Source organism: Lutra lutra, chromosome 10 (genome assembly GCF_902655055.1).
Source record: "Lutra lutra chromosome 10, mLutLut1.2, whole genome shotgun sequence".
NCBI classification, from domain to species: domain Eukaryota; kingdom Metazoa; phylum Chordata; class Mammalia; order Carnivora; family Mustelidae; genus Lutra; species Lutra lutra.
This window is the reverse complement of record NC_062287.1, coordinates 47,333,609-47,352,935: the sequence shown is the minus strand read 5'-3', so window position 1 is coordinate 47,352,935 and position 19,327 is coordinate 47,333,609. Positions and strand designations below refer to the sequence as shown.

Below are 19,327 nucleotides of genomic sequence, written 5' to 3'. Positions count from 1 at the left end.
GAAACACATATAGAACTAAGTATATGACTGAGTGAAGGTGGGAGTTGTGGGGTGGGTGTGGGGGGACAGGAGTCACTAAAACAGTAAAAAATAGTTATAAACCCAGTCTCAGACCTCACCACATGTTCGAGAGCTCATATCCCAAGCATCTCAGTTTGGAATGAAGGTTTTTAGTTTGTCTCCCATTAGTGTTCCAACATAATGCATGGTAGGACCTTTGCTTAGGAAATTGTACTTTACTGGGCTTTCACCTGACCTTTCTGTAAAGTTATCTGGTAAATGTGAACCTCTGGAATACAGCTGAGTGTGTAAGTCAGCGTACTGACAAGATAATCTCAAACATGTGGATGCTGGTAAACGGTTTAGGAAGGTGGTGTAAGCAGATCCCCTTTCTTTCTTTCTGCCTTACCACAGCCACCAGTTTTGGTAAAACCTTAATATGAGAAGAGTGAGAATATTTAATTCATGTCACCTGTCACCACTGACAATTTCCCCGCAGACTATCCCACTCAAATGGTTATTTTGTGAACAGTTTGCCATATCTTTTTCTTCCCTCATTTCCACTCCCCAGATTGCTTAAAAGCAAACATTCTAAAATAGAAAAGGCATTTTTACCTCCGTTTGCTGGGGATGACCCCCATCTCTTCACTGTCCCCCTCCAGCGTGACTCTCCTGGCTTGCCACCACTCGTCATCAGAGGCGTTGATAACGTGGAGAATATCTCCATATTTAAAACTAAGTCCTTGACTTGGCAGCCCACTGTCCTTGCTCTTGTCATAGTCAAACATGGCTCTGTAGAAATGGCAAGAGAGAACGTCGTTAGGAACCTCTGCAGCACAGATTTCGAATTCTCCATTTTGATTACCCCCTCTTGCCCTGAGCATCCTTCATCCATTTGGTATGAGCACCGAGGACTGACTCTCAGGATTTCAGTCGACATCCCCACTACTGTGGCCACAAATCAACGTTAGTTCCTGCTTCTCCTTGGAGGCTGCAGGGGCAACCTCCGGGCTCCTAAAACTGGGGTATTGTTTCTTTTCTTGGAGACCATCCTATGTGGCAAAGTGATAATGGGAGATGTGGCAAAGGGAGTTTAGTACCTGAGATTTTTTTCCCTCCCACTACAAATGTTAAAAGTCACTACAAAGAAGGAAATAATGAAGAGAAACATAAGCATCTTTCTGAAAGAAGCATTTTGTGTTATGAACAAACCCTCTCAGATGTATCAGTCCATACAAGTCTTTTTTTGGAATGGGGAAAAATGGTAACAACTTAAATGTCATCCCATCGGGCACTGTGATCCTTCCACTCACTGGACTATCGGACTGTTACTGAAGTCGAATGGTTGCAGTTCAATCCCTGTATTGTACACCTGAAACTAATATAATGCTGTATGTTCATTATACTGGAATTCAATTTTTTTTAAGAAAGAAAATGCCATTAAAACCACAAGAACATAAAAAAATAAAATAAACTGAGTGGTGGCAGAGATTAATCCAATGACATGAATAAGTGCTCAAAATGCAATAATGAAAAAATATAATGACACTCATGTTTACATGGGTGTCTATAGATAGATCAAGATTATATGAATAAGGGGCGCCTGGGTGGCTCAGCGGGTTAAAGCCTCTGCCTTCAGCTCAGGTCATGATCCCAGGGTCCTGGGATTGAGCCCCACATCGGGCTCTCTTCTCGGCAGGGAGCCTGCTTCCTCCTCTCTCTCTGCCTGCCTCTCTGCCTACTTGTGATCTCTGTCTGACAAATAAATAAATAAAATCTCTAAAAAAAAAAGATCATATGAATAAGACAAATCTTCTTGCTTGCACGGAATGCTAAGCCTACCTCAGCCTTGCACTCATCACTCTGAATTGTAATTCTTGCTTTATGTACCATGTTTCCTTCACTGAAGAGCACATGCTAAACCTTCGCTAAGCCAAACAGACTGTAACAGGTATACGTTGGTGGGGTAGGGGAATTGCAAAAAGAACTGGAAGGATGACCAAGATCTTAGTAGCTAGGTGTTGCCTTAAGTAGCTAACAATTTGTATCAAATCTTACATTGTCTGCTTTCTCCTCTATATCCCTGCTACAAACCACCACCACACATACAGCGTGCACGCACAGCGCGCACACACACACACACTCCACACATACAATTTCTCAAGAGAAGCAGATTTTGCCACCTCCCTGCTATTTCCCCTTTGATTCCACTCTGGTAATTTCGTTCGAGTGTAACTACTATGCAAACAAAACTAGAGAGATCTGGGGAACAGGTTTTTTCTAAGATCACTGAGGACCAAATATGGTTCTTTTCCTTTCTTCATTTTTCCCCCTCATTAAAAAAATGTCACATCTGCTGCCATGGCAACCAAAAAGAGCTGAAGACAGCAGGTTGAGCTCAGATAGTATAGGAAAATTTGAATTTTCAAAGCAACACAGCTCCTTCTTCCACTAACTCTGTCTCTAAATCATGGCATCGGGGGGAGAGTTTCTTGGTCGGAGCTCCCGGAATGACTCACTTCCACCTTGACCACCTGCATCTTCCCCACCGAAGACTTTGGCTAAAGCTCCACCCAAACATAAAGGGGCCTACGGAGGGCAGAGGCCCACTTCGGATGCCATCACTTCTCTGGCTGGGCGATGTGACACAAATGAATTAGCATGCCGGAGCCACAGGTTTTTGTAATGCAAAATGAGTCCAATAACTACATTCACACGGAGCTGCTGTGCACATTAATAAGACATATGAGGCTCCCAGCTCACGGGAGGTGCAGTGCAGCAGCTGGAGCGTAGGGGTTAAGAATGCGGGCTCTGAGGTCACACTGTTAAGAGTCCTTTCCTGGTTCTACTACTTCTTGCCAGTCATACAGCTCTTTATCCACCTTCCTTAGGCCTCAGATTCCTTATACACACCAGCAATGATAACAGTACCCCACCATGAAATTGCTGTATGGATGACATGTGACCTAAGGTAATACCTGTAAAATAAAGCATGCACGACAATGCCCGGCGCACAGGGATAATCATCAACTACGAACGGTCATTATCATCTTGCCTTTCCCCTGTGAGTGGATATTCACACGAATCCTTTCTATAGATTCTACTCTGTGCAAAAGAGAATTAACACAGCAAGCTTGAGACTGCTCTCCTTAAAAAGACATGCCCACGGGTGCCTGAGTGGCTCAGTGGGTTAAGCCGCTGCCTTTGGCTCGGGTCGTGATCTCAGGGTCCTGGGATCGAGTCCCGCATCGGGCTCTCTGCTCGGCAGGGAGCCTGCTTCCCTCCCTCTCTCTGCCTGCCTCTCTGTCTACTTGTGATCTCTCTCTGTCAAATAAATAAAATCTTAAAAAAAAAAAAAAAAGACATGCCCACAAGGATGGCTTTTGGCTGACATCTGGGATATTAGATTTTTGGGAAGGTTCTCACTATTTCCTATTAGGAATGGCTCGCCACGCCTAAACTGTTTGTATAAACAAGCTTTAAGTGGAACATCTGCTTTTCCTCCGTGAGTCCGGAATCGTGGTATGGGCCAGGCAGACGGCGACTACGTGATCAGCCCCCAATAAAAACCCTGGACTCTGAGTCTTTAATGAGCTTCCCCAGCAGACGACATTTTACACCTGGTGTCACAATTTGTTGCTGGAGAGATTAGGCATGTGCCATGTGACTCCACTGGGAGAAGGCTCTTGGAAGCTTGTGACCAGTTTCCTCTGGATTTTGTCCCTCAATCCTTTCCCTTTGCTGATTTTGCTTCGTATCCTCTTGTTGTAATAATTCATAGTCCTCAGGATGATGAGGCTGAATCCTGTGAGCCCTCCTAGTGAGTCACTGACCCTGGGGGTTGTCTTGAGGGTCAAAAGATTGCAAATCATTTTCAAATATACTACCTCATTTGTACCTCAATCCATTCCAACAAAGAAGGTATGAAGGATATAGTATTATTCCCTTTTTACAGATGAGGGACAGACTAACCTCAGCATGCAAGGGTCAGCAACCTCAGGCTGGAGTTTTGGTCTTCTGCTCTGGAGTCCTAGTGCAATGCTCTTCACTTTGTCCCCCACCCCCACACCTGAGTCTGAAAGGTGGTGACAAGGTGGTAAGAACGATGACCACGAGGGCTACCACTACTTATGCTCGGATTAGGTAGCTTGGCACTTTGTACTGTTGTCTTATTTGACATCATAAGAACCTGAAGGTAAAAATTAGTATCCTCATTTTACAGGTGAGAGGAAGAGGCTCAGGACATTAAAGCACTTGCCCCAGGTCACATGTACGCATGTGGTGGAGACCGCAGCAAGAATATACTCCAAAATCCACATTCATCGTAATTCATCGACATTTCATCGTAAGGCTCAGTTTCCCAGCCTGTTTGTCCTCAGGCCGTGCTCACAATTCAGCAGTACTAGGAACTCTTCACCTCCCTTCAAGGCTGACCACTCTCCCCCACCTCCTGCCCCCAAGTCCCCGAAGCTCCTTACTGCTCAGTTTTTGTCTCAGTATTTCTTTTATCTTAAGAGTCTTTGAATCTCTGGTTTAGCTCCAGGCTCCTTCTGAATGTAAAGTGTGGGGAGTGGAGGGAGAAAAGCCATCAGGAAAGCTGGCAGGTGGTTGCCAAGAAGGCAGGGTTTAGGGTCGCACTGCCTGGGTTTGCAACTTTTGAACCATGTGATCTTAAGCAAGTTACTTAGCTTCTCTGGCCTTGAGGTTTCTGAATTGTGAAACTGTCCTATAATAACACCAAACACTTCAAAGAGTTGTGGTGAGGATTAAATGAAACAATATACGGAAGTACTGTGACACCAGCTTGACACGGGCTGGGCTCAACAAATGGTGGCTACTATTGTTACTGTAATTGTTTTTCAGAAAATGGGCTGGTCTTGAATAGGGGATCTGGGTCCCCACTGTGCCACTTAGTAGCCATCTTGTGGACTGTGTATAAAGACATCTACAATCCCTCTCTATCCTCTGAGTCCAGTACAGCACTGGGCACAAAGTAGATGTTCACCATGGTTCTGTGGAAATGTTTCAGACAAACTCTGAAAGCCCTGCTTCTCTCAAGCCCGTGTCCCCATGTGTAAGGGAGGGGAGAAGAGACTTTCCGGTGGTCCCCACCAAGCCAGACATTCAATCTACTGTGTTCCATTCCATTCCCAAGAATCCCTGAGGGAAGGTCCCCCCTCCTGCCTTCAGCAATAGGTGTCCCCAAAGAAGGGGCTTGGTAACACACGTCTACCCATTTCTATTTATCTTGGACAATCTGCCCTTCTAGGATTACACTGATTTCAGACTTGTCGGGTCCCTGAAAACAAGCAGTTGATATATTTCAGCAGCTTCTGGCTCCTTTGGATATTAATGGATCTTCTGGGATGTCCGGGAGAAATGCTACAGTGCCCCATCACCTAATTTAAAAAATGATAAGCTGTTTTTAATTTGCTTTATTTGCTAATTCATCAGAGCAACTTTTATAAAATGCCATTAAGACTCACACTTTCCACCCAGGGTGCTTTTAACAAGTCCATTAGACAAGTAGAATTAGAGAGGAATAATGCAACATCTCTCCCATCCCTCCTGGCCCTCCTGCATTTCACCACGTGCTGGCCCTTTGCCAACTGGGGAAGTCCAGGAAGGGGAGCAGAGCAACTGCTCACCCTCATGGCTATGCAAACATATGGGGAGATACCTGAGCACCTGATGGAAATTGTACTGAAGTGCCCCACAATGTGCTAAAGACTTTAGAGCTATCATCTCATTCAATGTACTGGGCAGGCAAGGCAGCATGTGGGTTCTATGCCATGCTTTGGAGAGAGAAGAGACCTGGGTTTACATCGCAACTCTGCCACTCCTAGTTGTGAATTTGGGGCACGTTACCTAACCTTCTCGATGATCTCTTCACCACAGATGACTATTCCCTCAGCTATGAAATGCAGAGAATGATGGCATTAACTCAAAAGATTGTTAGGAAGAACCCACCATAGGGTAAAGCCTGCAAAAGGCCCAATACCCGCAGAGAAGGAGTTGGATTTTGTTATGATTTGTGACAACAATCTTGCCATGCCAGTGTTTTTTTATCTCATAAAGGAAATGAGACCCAAAGAGATGAAATGAAAAAAAGCTATTAAGTAGCAGAACCAGGATTCAAATATAGATAGATGTGCCAGAATCAAAAGCCCATGCTCCTGGCTGTAGAATTCAGCTTGCAATTCCTTACAAGGAATGTTGTGCTTAGACTGCATCTCCAGAGATTTCATGATTTGGTGGTGATTGCATTTATAATGACGCCATGGACTAGACGTCAGGAGAGAGATATGAGCAGTTTATGGATGGCACACAATTCTCATAACTGCCCCACAATGCATGGATTAGCCTTATGTCGCAGATGAGGAAATACAGACTTCGTCACTGAAGCAACACATCCAGCTAGCACGTGACAGGGCAGGACTGAGTGCAAGAACCATCTGCCTCCAAGACCTGTGGACTTGCTTCACCAACCCATGTGTTGTTTCTGCAAGCAACCCTCTCCAACCAAAACCAACCTCATTTTCTACTGAGCTTAGGCTGCAGTAATATTTAATAATCATGGACCACAAGAGCACGCATGTTTTCTGTATTGGGCAGAGGATCAAGTTCTGGCTGAACCACTTCGAGGCTGTTATAGTAGAGAATCACGGGAGTGAAGAGAATCCCCAGGACTGTACCACTAAGAACTGGAAAAATTTCTTGATGTGTCTCATGGTTACTGAAGATACGGTAGGGAAAATAATTCCCTAACTGCTTCTCCGCAAGGGTGTCTACACCTTAATCCCCAGAACCTGAGAATATGTTATCTTCTGTGGCAAAAGTGATAAGGAGAGAGTATCCTTGACTATGTGGGTGGGCCCAACCCAATCATATAAGTCATTAAAAGTAGAAGAGAAGGCAGAAGAATAGGTCAGAGAGATGTACCATGAGAGGTACACGGTGGCCATTGCTGGGTTTGAAGACAGAGGAAGGTAATTTGTTGAAGCAGCAACAGCAAGCTAGTGACAGAGGACAAGAAAGAGGATGATTTTAGAGAGGACAGGTAGAAGGCAAAGGCCACCAGTTGGATGACTCTGCCAAAGATTCTTTGGAATAAAAACAACTACTCAGCAATAATAGTAACAGCCCACGGAGTGCCTATTGTCGGCCAGCCACGTGCAAAGTACCCCTGTGTTATATAATGTCATTTTACTGAGTCCTCGTAAATAGTGTGACATGTAAGTATGATTATTCCTACTTTGCAGTTAAAAAATTCAGGGCTTTAATCTCTTACTTCTACTTTAACCAATTCTCACAGAAACCCTATGAGATAAATATTATTTGTTTCTATGTTCAGGTAAGGAAACTGAGGCATGGAAGAAGCAGCTTTTTTCTTCTCAGAAGTTGTAAAGCACTCTGCTTGCACCTTTCTTGGGAAGCCTACAATGTCTAGTCTTGAATGGGAATGTGTCTCACCTCCTATACTGGATTAAAGCCACTGAAGGTCAGGGGCTCCCAGGTCCAGCCTCTGCACAGTCCTTGCAGACACTTCATAAATGAACAAACCAACCATCAGCTGCACACCTTCTGTGCAGTGAACTTGTTTAGGCTGGAGAAGCTTTTGTTTCCATGACAATGTTAAGACCCACAAAGAGTGCTTGGACTCAATTTCTTTCCCTCCAGAAGTTGAGGCTTCTGCTGGATTAGAGATTCTCACCTCTCTATGCAGCAGGAGAAAGAAGAGCTGTGGAAGATAAAGTCTGTTCTCTACTCCAGGCCACTGTTCCATTGCTAAGGTATGCAGCTGAGGAGAGTGCAAGAAATGTAGATATTGGAGTGAAGAGACACATTCAAGTGAGTCCACCTCTTTCTACCTGAGCATCACGGGATTGGTCCACAACCAATCTGAGCCTTGGTTTATCAATGAATGGGCTTAATCATCCCTAGGTCTCAGCACATTTGGAGAGATTTAATGAGATGACACAGAAAAAGCCTTTAGCATACCAACTTCCAACCAATAGTTCCTTTACTTCACCTCTTGCCTACACTAGGAATGAGCGAGTTATTTCTCTAAGTGTTGGCAGGAGGTCCTAATACAGTTTTCTTAAAATACAACATAAAAATACCCATGCAGTTAACGTTCTCAAAACATTTTCCTGCCAGGGGGATGTGGGAAAGGGATCGGCACTGGGAGCAGACAGATCTGAAATTTAGGTGCTCTTAGTTTAAAAAGCAGCCATTTCCAATAGTTTTTCCTTCTTCAAAGCATTCATTCGCGCCCTCATGAATCAAACAAACAAACAAACAAACAAACAAACAAACATCTCTAAAGAACAGAGATGGCACCCTGGAAGTAGGGAGAAGCTGGGACAGAGTGAGGAGAGGGGGCTCTGGTTCTGGCTTCAAGGTAATCTCAGCATGTGATCTTGAGTAATATCTTGAGTAAGTTACTTAACCTCTTTGGGCTTCAGCTCCTATGTAATCAACAGGCACAAAGCACTTTTCTTTTTTTTTTTTTTTTAATTTTTTTATTTTTTCAGCATAACAGTATTCATTATTTTTGCACCACACCCAGTGCTCCATGCAATCCGTGCCCTCTACAATACCCACCACCTGGTGCCCCCAACCTCCCACCCCCCACCCCTTCAAAATTCTCATCGTTTTTCAGAGTCCATAGTCTCTCATGGTTCACCTCCCCTTCCAATTTCCCTCAACTCCCTTCTCCTCTCCATCTCCCCTTGTCCTCCATGCTATTTGTTATACTCCACAAATAAGCAAAGCACTTTTCTAAAGCATGTTTCAGCTGTCATGTTCTATGCCTTTGTCTTGCAAGACACTGTGGGGAAATCAGGTCAACTTTCCACACGGCTGATAGGAAGTGTGTCTCCTAGGATTGTGTCTGCCTTGTGAAAGTTGCTCTGCTCTGTGCCATTTCCTCCGTCAATCCTGGACCTTCTTTTCTCTTCCCTCCACCCTCACTGGGAGTTAAAGTTCCCTCTCCTAGGCTCTTAAATCACATTGTACTATGATTACTAGTCTTTGAAAATTCTAGTTTGTATATGCATGGGGGACAGGGGAGGTTCATATTCCTGCTGTCCCTAGGTCCTACCACAAAGCAGATGTCCAAAACAAGTTATTTTCTGTTATTACATTTGTTGCCTCTACTTCTCATAGGGCAATCTCTGGAATTCAGCTGGGTACATTCTTTCTTTCTTTCTTTTCTTTTCTTTTTTTTGGGGGTACATTCTTTCTTATGAAGGCATGGACAACTGGACACAACAGGAAAGCCTGAGCAGCATCCAGCACTGGCTTCCCTGCCCTTCTTGGGAGATGATGAAGATCCACGCAATGTTGCTGTCTCTCAAGTCTGAACGCATTCATCTCAAGGTAGAAGGAAACACACAGCTCTGTACTGATTACTTTTCTTGCCTCCTCGAGAAATCCTACATATGCCTGTGGATTGGTCATCATACCTAGGCTGATGGAGGTCTGGTGTGGCCACTCAATTCCCCATCTATTTCAATAATGAATTGTCCTTAGTGAAAAGGGGTGGTTGAATCCACCCGCCTGAATCGGTATTAGTGGATGAGAACACATTAGCCTCTGTTGATCCTTGCTCAGAGGGCTCTGACTAAGATGCTGTCTCTCAGTAATTACTGAGCACACAGTAGGCCTTACAAGGTGCCAGGCACTGCTCTAGGCATTTCTTATCTGTGATTTAAGATATTCTACTCCTTAAGGTACAGGCATTGTTTCCAGTTGATAGAAGGGTAAATGCACCACGCGCCATGGACTCTGGTACCATATGGGTTATGCCATTTTGTCATTAATAACCTTATTAGGCAGGTTTGTGCCCTGGAAAGATACACTTCTCTTCATGCCACAGTTTCCTTCTATGTCCAGAGGGTATTGGGAAGCTGTCAATTTCTACTGCACCCAAGGAATCAGGCAGTCACTATCATGACTAAAGATGGACCTAACTGGGCATCAACTGGAGATCCTCACAGCCTGGGCCTCTCCACAGCTGTGGTATTTTGATGATAATCAGGGAAGAAGCATGAATTCCAGGGGCAACAATTCTTTCTCTCAGTCTCTCCTGAGTCACCAGCGCTCCCCGTCCCCTAGGGACACAGTATTAGCAGACTTCCTGTGTCCAGAGGCCTTTGTGCTGATCATTTCAGACAAGGCATCCTCAGAGTCTCCAGGAATGGGGCCCACTGCAGCCTGCTTTGTCTCTTAGGCTGTCCCAGCAATCTGTCTGAGTGGTTTACACGGCAGTGCCAACTGACAGGACCTCATCTGAGGGAAGCAGAGGCAAATTTGAACCTGTCCAAAGGCAAGGCTCGACAGACCATGGCAAATGGTACTCGGATTTCAGGGCTGGGTGAGGCTATAAAAATTAATCATCTTAAAATCATTGTCTTTCCCCACAAATGCCATCAGCTGGCCCCTTGGAGATTGAAATATAGGAAGGGGAACATGGCCAGGATGAAGAGCCCAGGCTTTAGGACAGTTCTAAAAGCCTTTATGTGTTGGCGTCGCTTATCAGGCAATCAAAATACATTAATCAAGATATTTCCGAAAGACTGACATAGCTCTGACTACAGCCTTTTATTTTGGATCCAAGCTGAAAATGTATATCAAACTTTGGTATTCATGTCTTAGGGTTTTACTGCCACAAATTAGTAAGCTTGCTTGAGAGGAAAAAAAAGTATCTTTTTTTTTTTTTTTTAAAGATCAAGAGAGGGCAAGAAGGAGGGAGGGAGAGGGAGAGAAGAGCCCAAGCTGGTTCCATGCCCAGTGTAGAGTCTGATGTGGGGTTTGATCTCATGACCCTGAGATCATGACCTGAGCCAAAATCAAGAGTCAGACACTTAACCGACTGAGTCCCCCTGATGCCCCAGGAAATATCTTGACACAGAATTTCATTATTGCTGATACACAATTGTCATTTAAACATTTAACTTGTTCTATAGAAGATCCATGTAAAGACCATGAGAAATGGACATCGGATAGTCCTGGGTTCAAGTAGCAGCTCTGCTATTTAAGAAGCTATGTGCTTTTCATCTCTGTCCCCAGGTCTCCAAAGATGCGAAATGAGAGGCAAGATCTCTAACCAATGGAGTCTTTATGAGAATTACACATACAAGACATTTCAGAACCCAATAGGTGCTCAATATTTGTTAACTGAGTGTAGAATCTAAATTTTTTCCCCTATAAATTTCATCCCTTCTTTTCTAGAGTTGCTCATCAGAGCACAAGCAAAGCAAGGCAAGTTTCTGCCTTCTGATAACATGTTTAAGTATCTACTGACTGACAAGTAGGATCAGCTGGTATGTTGCCTGGCTTAGAAGAGATATTGGAGAAAGTTCATTTCTCTCATGAGCATATGGAAAAGGGAAGAAAGACATCCAAGAACATTTGACATGACTACCCCAAATCCTTAGGGGTAGTTAGTTCGTCAGGGTTGGTGATGAAATTCACATATCACAAAACCAGACAGCTGGACTATCACTTCAGCTCCCCTGGATACTGGGCTCGTTTTTTTGTCTTTGAGTTTTCGGAAAACTGAATGGGAACAACAGGCCTGGATTGAGGCAATGGAACATCTGGAATCAGGGAAAACTTCACCTCGAAATCTCACCTATGTCCATAGATGCTCTCCTTAGCACTTTTTGATTGAGGACAGATAGAAGACAGTTCCTTCTCCACCCAGCTAAAAACATTGAGTTCGGGATGTAATTTAACTTCCACACATGAATATGAGAGAATAGTCATTGAATGCAATATTGTTTACAGAGTGGCTACTATGTGCCATTCACTGTGTTATTTGCCGAGGACTCAGCAGTGAACAAGAGGCTTGTATCTGTTCTCATTGAGCTTAATGTTGGGTTGAGAATAGAGCTCAGGGTATATTCATTCAGCAACTCATATGTTCATTTACCCCTTCAGCAAATACTTATCCAGCATGTACCAATGATGATTCTAGGAGCTTGGGGTCTATCAATGAAAGCAGACAGACAAAAATTCCTGCCTTCATGAGACTTATATTCTAGTGAGAGAACACGGCAATACGTGCAGTATAATAGGAGTTGATACTTGCTACAGGACAGTGAAAAATAGAGCAGAGTAAGGGGAATCGGGATTTTTAGATAGTAGAGCTGTGGTAGTGGTGAAGGTTGCATTTTTGAGCAGGGAGAATGGTCAAGTAGGACTCAGTGGGAGAAGGGTGGGGCCAGGCTTGAAGGAGGTGAGTGAGTTATCACAAAGACATCTGAGGACAGTGTTCTAAGAAGAGGGAGCAGGCAGTGCCAAAGCCCCAAATATAGTTAAAACTGAGTTCAGTCTATGCTGTCATAGGAATTAGTGTGGTGGTGGTGGGGCTACAGGATCACAGAACAGGAACCCCATCAGGCGCTCGAAAGGAGATGATGAGTGGACAGTTCCCTCAGATCTACCATTCCCTCAGATCCACCAGCTGAGAAGTGAGAGTGGGAGCTCACCTGCTGACCTTTACCAACTGAGCAGGTGTGTCCTTCATGCGTTCTCTTAGAGGGGCAATGCATCTCTAACAGTAGCCATCTCCTAGCTTGAGGACTCAGCTCCAACCCTCAGCCTCTCCTGCGTCCTGCCTCTCCTTGGAAGCAGGCGCACGAGCTGGGCCATGGAACACCTTTCTTCTCTCAAACACTCTACCACAGCTCACACCTTGCAGAGGAATTTTTCAGCCAAGAATTTTTCTTAACATTATTTCAGAAGTCAAAGCACTGACTAGATAGAAATAAACATTCTGTAAACTTTCAATCTGTTCTATGAAACTCAGAACTTTCTCTGGAACCCCTCCCGAGCCTATCCAGAGAGGGCTATCTACTCCCTTCTCCCAGCCAGGTTGCTACCTTGTCCACAGTCTTGTTCTTGCACCCAGCAGGCTACGTTTTAGTTGATTTGCCTGTGGGTCTATTTTCCTTCTAGACTGCTCAGTCCCCGAGGGTTAGGACAGAGTCTCACTCATCTGTGTGTCTCTTGAACAGAGCAGAGAGTAGGAGGCTACTGCAACACAAGGCTAGATTGAATTGAACTGAATTCAGAACCCACGCTGTGTGACCTTGGGAATTTTATTTCAACTCTTTAGGTTTCTTTCGGTTAGCTCATCTTGTAAAATGGGATTAAAAATACTATATTTAATCAGTTTTAAGACGCACCTTTTATTTTCATTCCCATGTCTACAGTTAGGATGTATCTTTTTTTTAAGCATTTTTATTTATTTTTTATTTTTAAAAAGATTTTATTTATTTATTTGACAGACAGAGATCACAAGTAGGCAGAGAGGCAGGCAGAGAGAGAGGAAGGGAAGCAGGCTCCCTGCTGAGCAGAGAGCCCGATGCGGGGCTTGATCCCAGGACCCCGGGATCATGACCTGAGCCAAGGGCAGAGGCTTTAACACACTGAGCCACCCAGGCACCCCTTTAAAGCATTAAAAAAAAAAAGATTTTGTTTATTTATTTTAGAGAGAGCGAGCAAGCAGGGGAGGGGCCCAGAGAGAGAGAATCTGAAGCAGACTGTGTCCAGTGTAGAATCTGATGCAGGGCTCGATCCCATGATGGGGCGATCATGACCTCAGCAGAGACCAACAGTCAGATGGTTAACTGACTGAGCCATCCAGGTGCCTCTACCGTTAGGATGTATCTTACCATCAGTGCCATCTCACAATTTAATTGACACATTTCTCCTTTCTTGGTGACACATGGAGTGCATCTTACAATCAATGACAACCTAGATTCACTGAAAAGGGTAGAAACCATCTCACAGGCTGTTGTGAGGATTCAGGAATTATGGATCAAAAAGCCCTCAATCAGGGGCACCTGGGTGGTAAATCAATTGAGCACCCAACTCTTCGTTTCTGGTCAGTTCATAGTCTCAGGGTCCTGAGATTGAGCCCCGCATTGGGCTCTGTGCTCAGCATGGAGTCTGCTTGAGACTCTCTCTCTCCCACTGCCCCTCACCTCACTGCATGCTCTCTTTCTCTCTCAAATAAGTAAATAAATCTTAAAAAAAGAAAAACCCCTCAGATCATAAACTGCTCTCTGCTCTTATTAGACACTGTGGGTCACCCCACCTTCCACTCTTCTTTGTGTACACGTTTTTTTTTTTTTTTTTTGAAAGCAAATCCCTGTTGCATTCTCTACTTGGTGACTGCTCAGAAAGTACTGAGGGGCCCAAAGCTGGGCTGTAACCTGACTTGACTGGAAAGAGATCTGTTCCGCAGTTGCGCTTAGTTGAATGAAATATCTGTATAAAATGTCCCAGATTTTGCTAACAGCTTAGGAACTTAGGGAAAGAAAATAGAACTAATGATATCCAGAATATTAGTGTTTATATTTTAGTGTTTATTGTTTCTGTGAAATTAATGGCATTTTATTCCAAGAGTATAATCGTTTAAGTTTCATGCTGATATTTTCAAGCTGGAGCATTTTTCCATATACCTAGTGTAAGTCATCCACTCATTCATTCAATTCATAATCTACTGATCACCTACTACGTGCCAGACAACAGGGCAATGGAGTGTTGGTCAGACCTGAGAAACTTCCCAGATCTGCCCTTTACTTGGTCTGGGGCTGTAAGCAAGGTTTAAACTCTGTTTCTATTGTGTAGAGGAAAGATAATTCCTGCCTGCCACGAACTGAATGTCTGTGTTCCCACAAATTTCCTATGTTGAAACCGTTTTAACTATGGGGCCTCTGGGAGGTAATTGGGACTGGATGTGGTCATGAGGGTGGATGAGAGCCCTTAAGAATCACAGGAGAGCTGGCGTTTTCTCTAATGGGAGGAGACAGTGAGAAGCTGGCAGTCTGCAACCTGGAAGAGGGCCCGCCCTAGGACCCCACCTGAATCTCAGACATCTAGCCTCCAGAACCGTGAGAAATAATTTCTGGTGTTTATCAGGCACCCAGTCCATGGCTGTAGCAGCTTGAACTATGATCTGCCAGACAGACATCGTTGGGATCAAATGAGGTAGCATTTGAAACTCCTGCGGCATGATGCCTGGTGCAAAGATCTGTGGAAAGCTACAACAATCATATGTCCTGGCACAGAAAACTCTGTTACAACTCAACTCTTACAGGGTTTGGGAATGACGTAATTCCAATTTGCATTTATATTAACATCCATCTATCTGTTTAACATTTATCTGGCTCTTACTAAGAGGCGGACCTGGTGCTAGTGGTTCTCTTGGCAGTAAATGTGAGGGGAGCTTGGCGTCAAGACGTTTCACATGGGCTGGAGTGACTGGGCAATGGGCCTTGCTCTCCCTACTGCTGCTGTCATTCCATTTGGTAAACTAATCAGACAGTCCCCTAGGATGGCTCTAAGACAGCCAACGCACATGACTTTAAAGTGCCTGAAACCATGCACTCTTCTTTTAGTCACAGTTCACCAACGCCTATTGCATGCCGAGGCACTATGCTAGGTGTTGGGATTATAGCACTGAAATAAGGAAACCAAGGGTACTTTCGGAATTTAGAGGAAAGACAAATATAGAAGAAATCGTTATCAGTATGACACATCTTAAAAAGCCGGTGGGAAGATAATCCATGAGAGTAACAGTGAAGAGAAATGGAACACGGGTTGGGGAAGCTTCCAGAAAGAGGCGCTGTCTGATCTACGACTGGCAAAATGAGCAGGTCACAGTCCAGGGAAAACCCATGTAGGGGCTCTGAAGGTGAATCAGCAGGTGGTGAATCTGAAGCAGGTGGTGACTCTGAAAGAAGACCAATGTCGTAGCTGGCCCAAGATGAGAGGCCGGTCCTGGAGGGTCCTGCAGGCTTATGAAGCACACTTCCTCTTCCTCACAGCAATGAGGGGCCACTTGAGGATTTTACACAGGATAGTGAGATGATCAAATCTGCATTGAAAACATCTTTCTGGATATAAAGTGGAAAGTGGACTGGGCAGTTGCCAGTGCCAAGACCCCAGGTAGTGGGCTGAGGTAGTGATCCTGATGATTAGGACGTAACCAGGGTGGTGGCGGTGGGATAGATAGAAGTTCCAGATATTTACTTTAGCCAGTGTCTCCCTCACCATAATCCTAAGCAATGCTTTCCAAGCTTTATCACCAGAGCAAACCAGGTTTTTTTTTTCTTTCTTTAAAGGAAAGCTTCTAAAAACATAACAAATGTCTGATTGAGAAAAGGATGAAACTAGAAGTTTTGGCCTCTTCCACTTCAACTGTGTAAGTAGCTCAAAGGCCCCTAAGAAGAACCCTGAGGCTCCTTAAATCAGAGCATGAGAATTCTCTATCTAGTACATTAGTTCCCAAGCACTTTAAAATGAAGAAACCTCTCTCTTACTGATGTCACAACACCCCCACTCCCACCTCCAATTCCCACTGTGTCTATTTGCTTTCAAAATAAAAGCTTGACAGAAATTCTTCTTGACGCATTTTGGGAGAATTTAGCAAAGCCTCGTTGAGATAACTAGAGCTGCACCAGCTCTAGTGTTCTGAACTCTGATTACAGGATTCTATAGGATGGAATTGTGATTAGTTTTCTCAAAGAGTAAGTAGGACCACTCAACAGAAATCATTTCTATAGATATTTATTGCATATGGTTTGAGGAGTAGACTCCTTTCTGTTCTCAGAGGTTGTTTATACTGACAATCAGGAGACAGTTCCTTAGAAGAAGGGAAATTTTCTTGCTAGAATGTCAACACATTCATAACAGGGGAAAGCTCCCAGGAGGAAGTCAATAGCCCATTCAGAGAAGTATGTATATGGACCAAGAGCACCTTTGATGGGTGGAGAAACATTCCTTTTAATGGGAGGAGGAAAGGATGAGAACTTGCTGCTGGATACCATTTTTATATGTTAGCCACAGCTGGGGTTTGATACAGAAGCAAGTGGGAAACCAAGTTGAAGTTGAACAATCAGACTCGATAGAAGTGTATAAATTGGGCAGGAAAGCATGAGAGGAACTTGGCCATGATAGTTATTCCTAGACCGTTCAGTGGAAGACCATCTGGGATGATGCTGGGGAAGATGTTGGATGAGGAAGGAGATGTGAGAAGCATGCAGGCTTCTTCAATGCCCCAAATACTGTGCTCAGTGCTGAAGAAAAGATGAGTAAGGTAGCATCTCTTCTCACACAACTGTATGAGTCTAGTAGGTGAGACAACATTGTAAGCAAATCAACTATATTTAGTTTATTAAATACAACAGTAGAAGCATTACAGTCTGTAGAGGAAACCAAGGGCTGCCTGCTCTAAATGGTGTGACAGTCTCCCACAGTCACCCACTTCTATTGGACTGGCCAGATCTCGTGCTCTGTAAGATCATAAACAGCTTCTGAGCATTGCCAGGGGTTAAGCCACAGAGCCAAAGGGAAGGTTTTATAACCCAAGTTCTGGGCAATAACTTTTATAGTTGGAATTTCCTCTGTCTTTAGGAACCTCTATCACCTCTAATCAGAGCAGGGTTTGTTATTTGATACAAGCTCCAGAGAAATATTAGTCCTCTAGGCCCTGCATCATGGCCATACATTTGGTGGGTGTACTTCTTGTCTTGAATCAAAGGTTAGAAATGATAAACAAAATCTACAAACAGGCTTATGTTGCTGATAGGTATTTCATCACTGAGTTTTAGGCATAACTGTGACTGGCAGTGGGATAATTAGTTAAGACCAATGCTTGATTCCCATCAAATTTGCCAAAAGAAAGCAGGTATTAGATTTTGGAAAAATGCCCTGCAGACTGGTAATTTGGGGGTAGTGGGGAGCTAGATTTCCTGTTTTACAGATGAATGAGCATCCTAAGGGAACCAAGTTGTCGTGAAGTTAATCAGAGTAGACTGTTTGGCAAGGAAGAGGCTCATTGCCTAGGACAGATTTAGATCAATTCTGGCAGGAAGGAATATCCACAAGGGGCCGTTTTCAATTTCATTTAATCCATTAGAGAAGATGGAGTTACCAACATCAAGTGGGGTAGATATGGAATCTATAAAATAGGGAGAGAAATATGTATTTGAGTGAAGTAATTTGTTTGATAATCCACAGAGATGTGGGCTTTTATATTTTCATGGTAAAGCCACAAAGTTCATGATTTCTTTAAACTGGCTCTCTGCTAGTCTCTCACTCCAAAGTTTCTCATTGGGATTTATGATGTTTCTTTGGTCTCTTTCTCTCCTTTTGTTGTTTTCAAAGTGATATATTTAATAAATAACTCTTTTGGTGACTTTAAATAGTTTTCAGTAATGTTATTTTGATAAAACTGTTAAAAGTTTTTTTTTTCATTTTTATTTTTCTCTTCTGTCAATCTTTTTTAGACATACAACATAAAAATACCTGTCATGTATTCCCGCCCCCCCCCAGGTAAAGATGCCTTAGTCTATTACGTGATAGTATGAGGTTCAAGAGGAGGAGGAAATCAAAAGGAAATGAACAGCTCTTGAGTGCCCGCCAACGGTCAGCCAGCAGAATGGGCACTTCTCATATGTTGGCAGTGAATACTAAGAGCTCCGTGAATTTGTTAACAGTCTCTCCATTTTACAAATTAAACAAGTGAAGTTCATGGATACTGACCATGGCTATCTAGTGGGTAAATGGCTGAGTCAGGAACTGAACCCATATCTGTCTCTGATTACCTGCTCCCTATCCCCCGTGTTCTGTCTGTAGCTCTCCCTCCCACAGACCTTCAGATACAAGCACTGGCAGCCATTTCTAAGGAGACCTCTCTGAGTTCTGCCGATAAAGGGTAATTTTGGTTTCCTCAAAGATCACAAGCCCTATCATTTGTACTGTAGCCCAGTGATAAGTGTTTCCTGGATGCTCAGGTCTGTTTGTTAATTATTATTTTCAAAAATAATACACTGTGCTGACAGTTGTTGACAAAGCTCCTTCACATTTGTTATTCAGTCTTCATGGTAGTCCCATGGAATAAGCAATTCTATTCCCTTTGATTTACACTGAGACCAAGAGAAGATGATGAAGAAGATAATAATATAAATTGAGATCATTTACTGAATTACTACTATAAGCCATGACATAGGAACATGACATCATTAAAAAAATTTGCAGCAACTCTATGAAGTTGGATATAAATGATCCATAAATGATAAAACTGGGCTTTTAAGAATTGACATGACTTAAAGGTCCCACAGCTACTAACTGGTTGAGTCAATATTCAAACTAAGGTCTTCTGGCTCCAGTCCTTGGCCATCTCCTCTCCATCACAGTGAACATGAACACGACACTGGGGAACATTTATGGTGCACTGACACTCACTCCTTGCCAGCAGTTTTCTTCACATAAATGTCATGCACGGATGAGCCTGTGATGTCCA

The 19,327-nt window shown here is 43.7% G+C and overlaps 1 protein-coding gene across 12 annotated transcripts in view; it reads right to left on the bottom strand.

Moving 5' to 3' along the window:
- DLG2 (discs large MAGUK scaffold protein 2) overlaps window positions 1-19,327 on the bottom strand; it is a 2,065,329-nt gene that overhangs the window by 68,522 nt on the left and 1,977,480 nt on the right. For all 12 annotated transcript variants that reach the window (XM_047691101.1, XM_047691090.1, XM_047691092.1 and 9 more), the window contains one exon: window positions 616-792. In XM_047691101.1, the coding sequence (XP_047547057.1) occupies window positions 616-792 (177 nt within the window). The remainder of the gene's footprint in view (window positions 1-615; window positions 793-19,327) is intronic.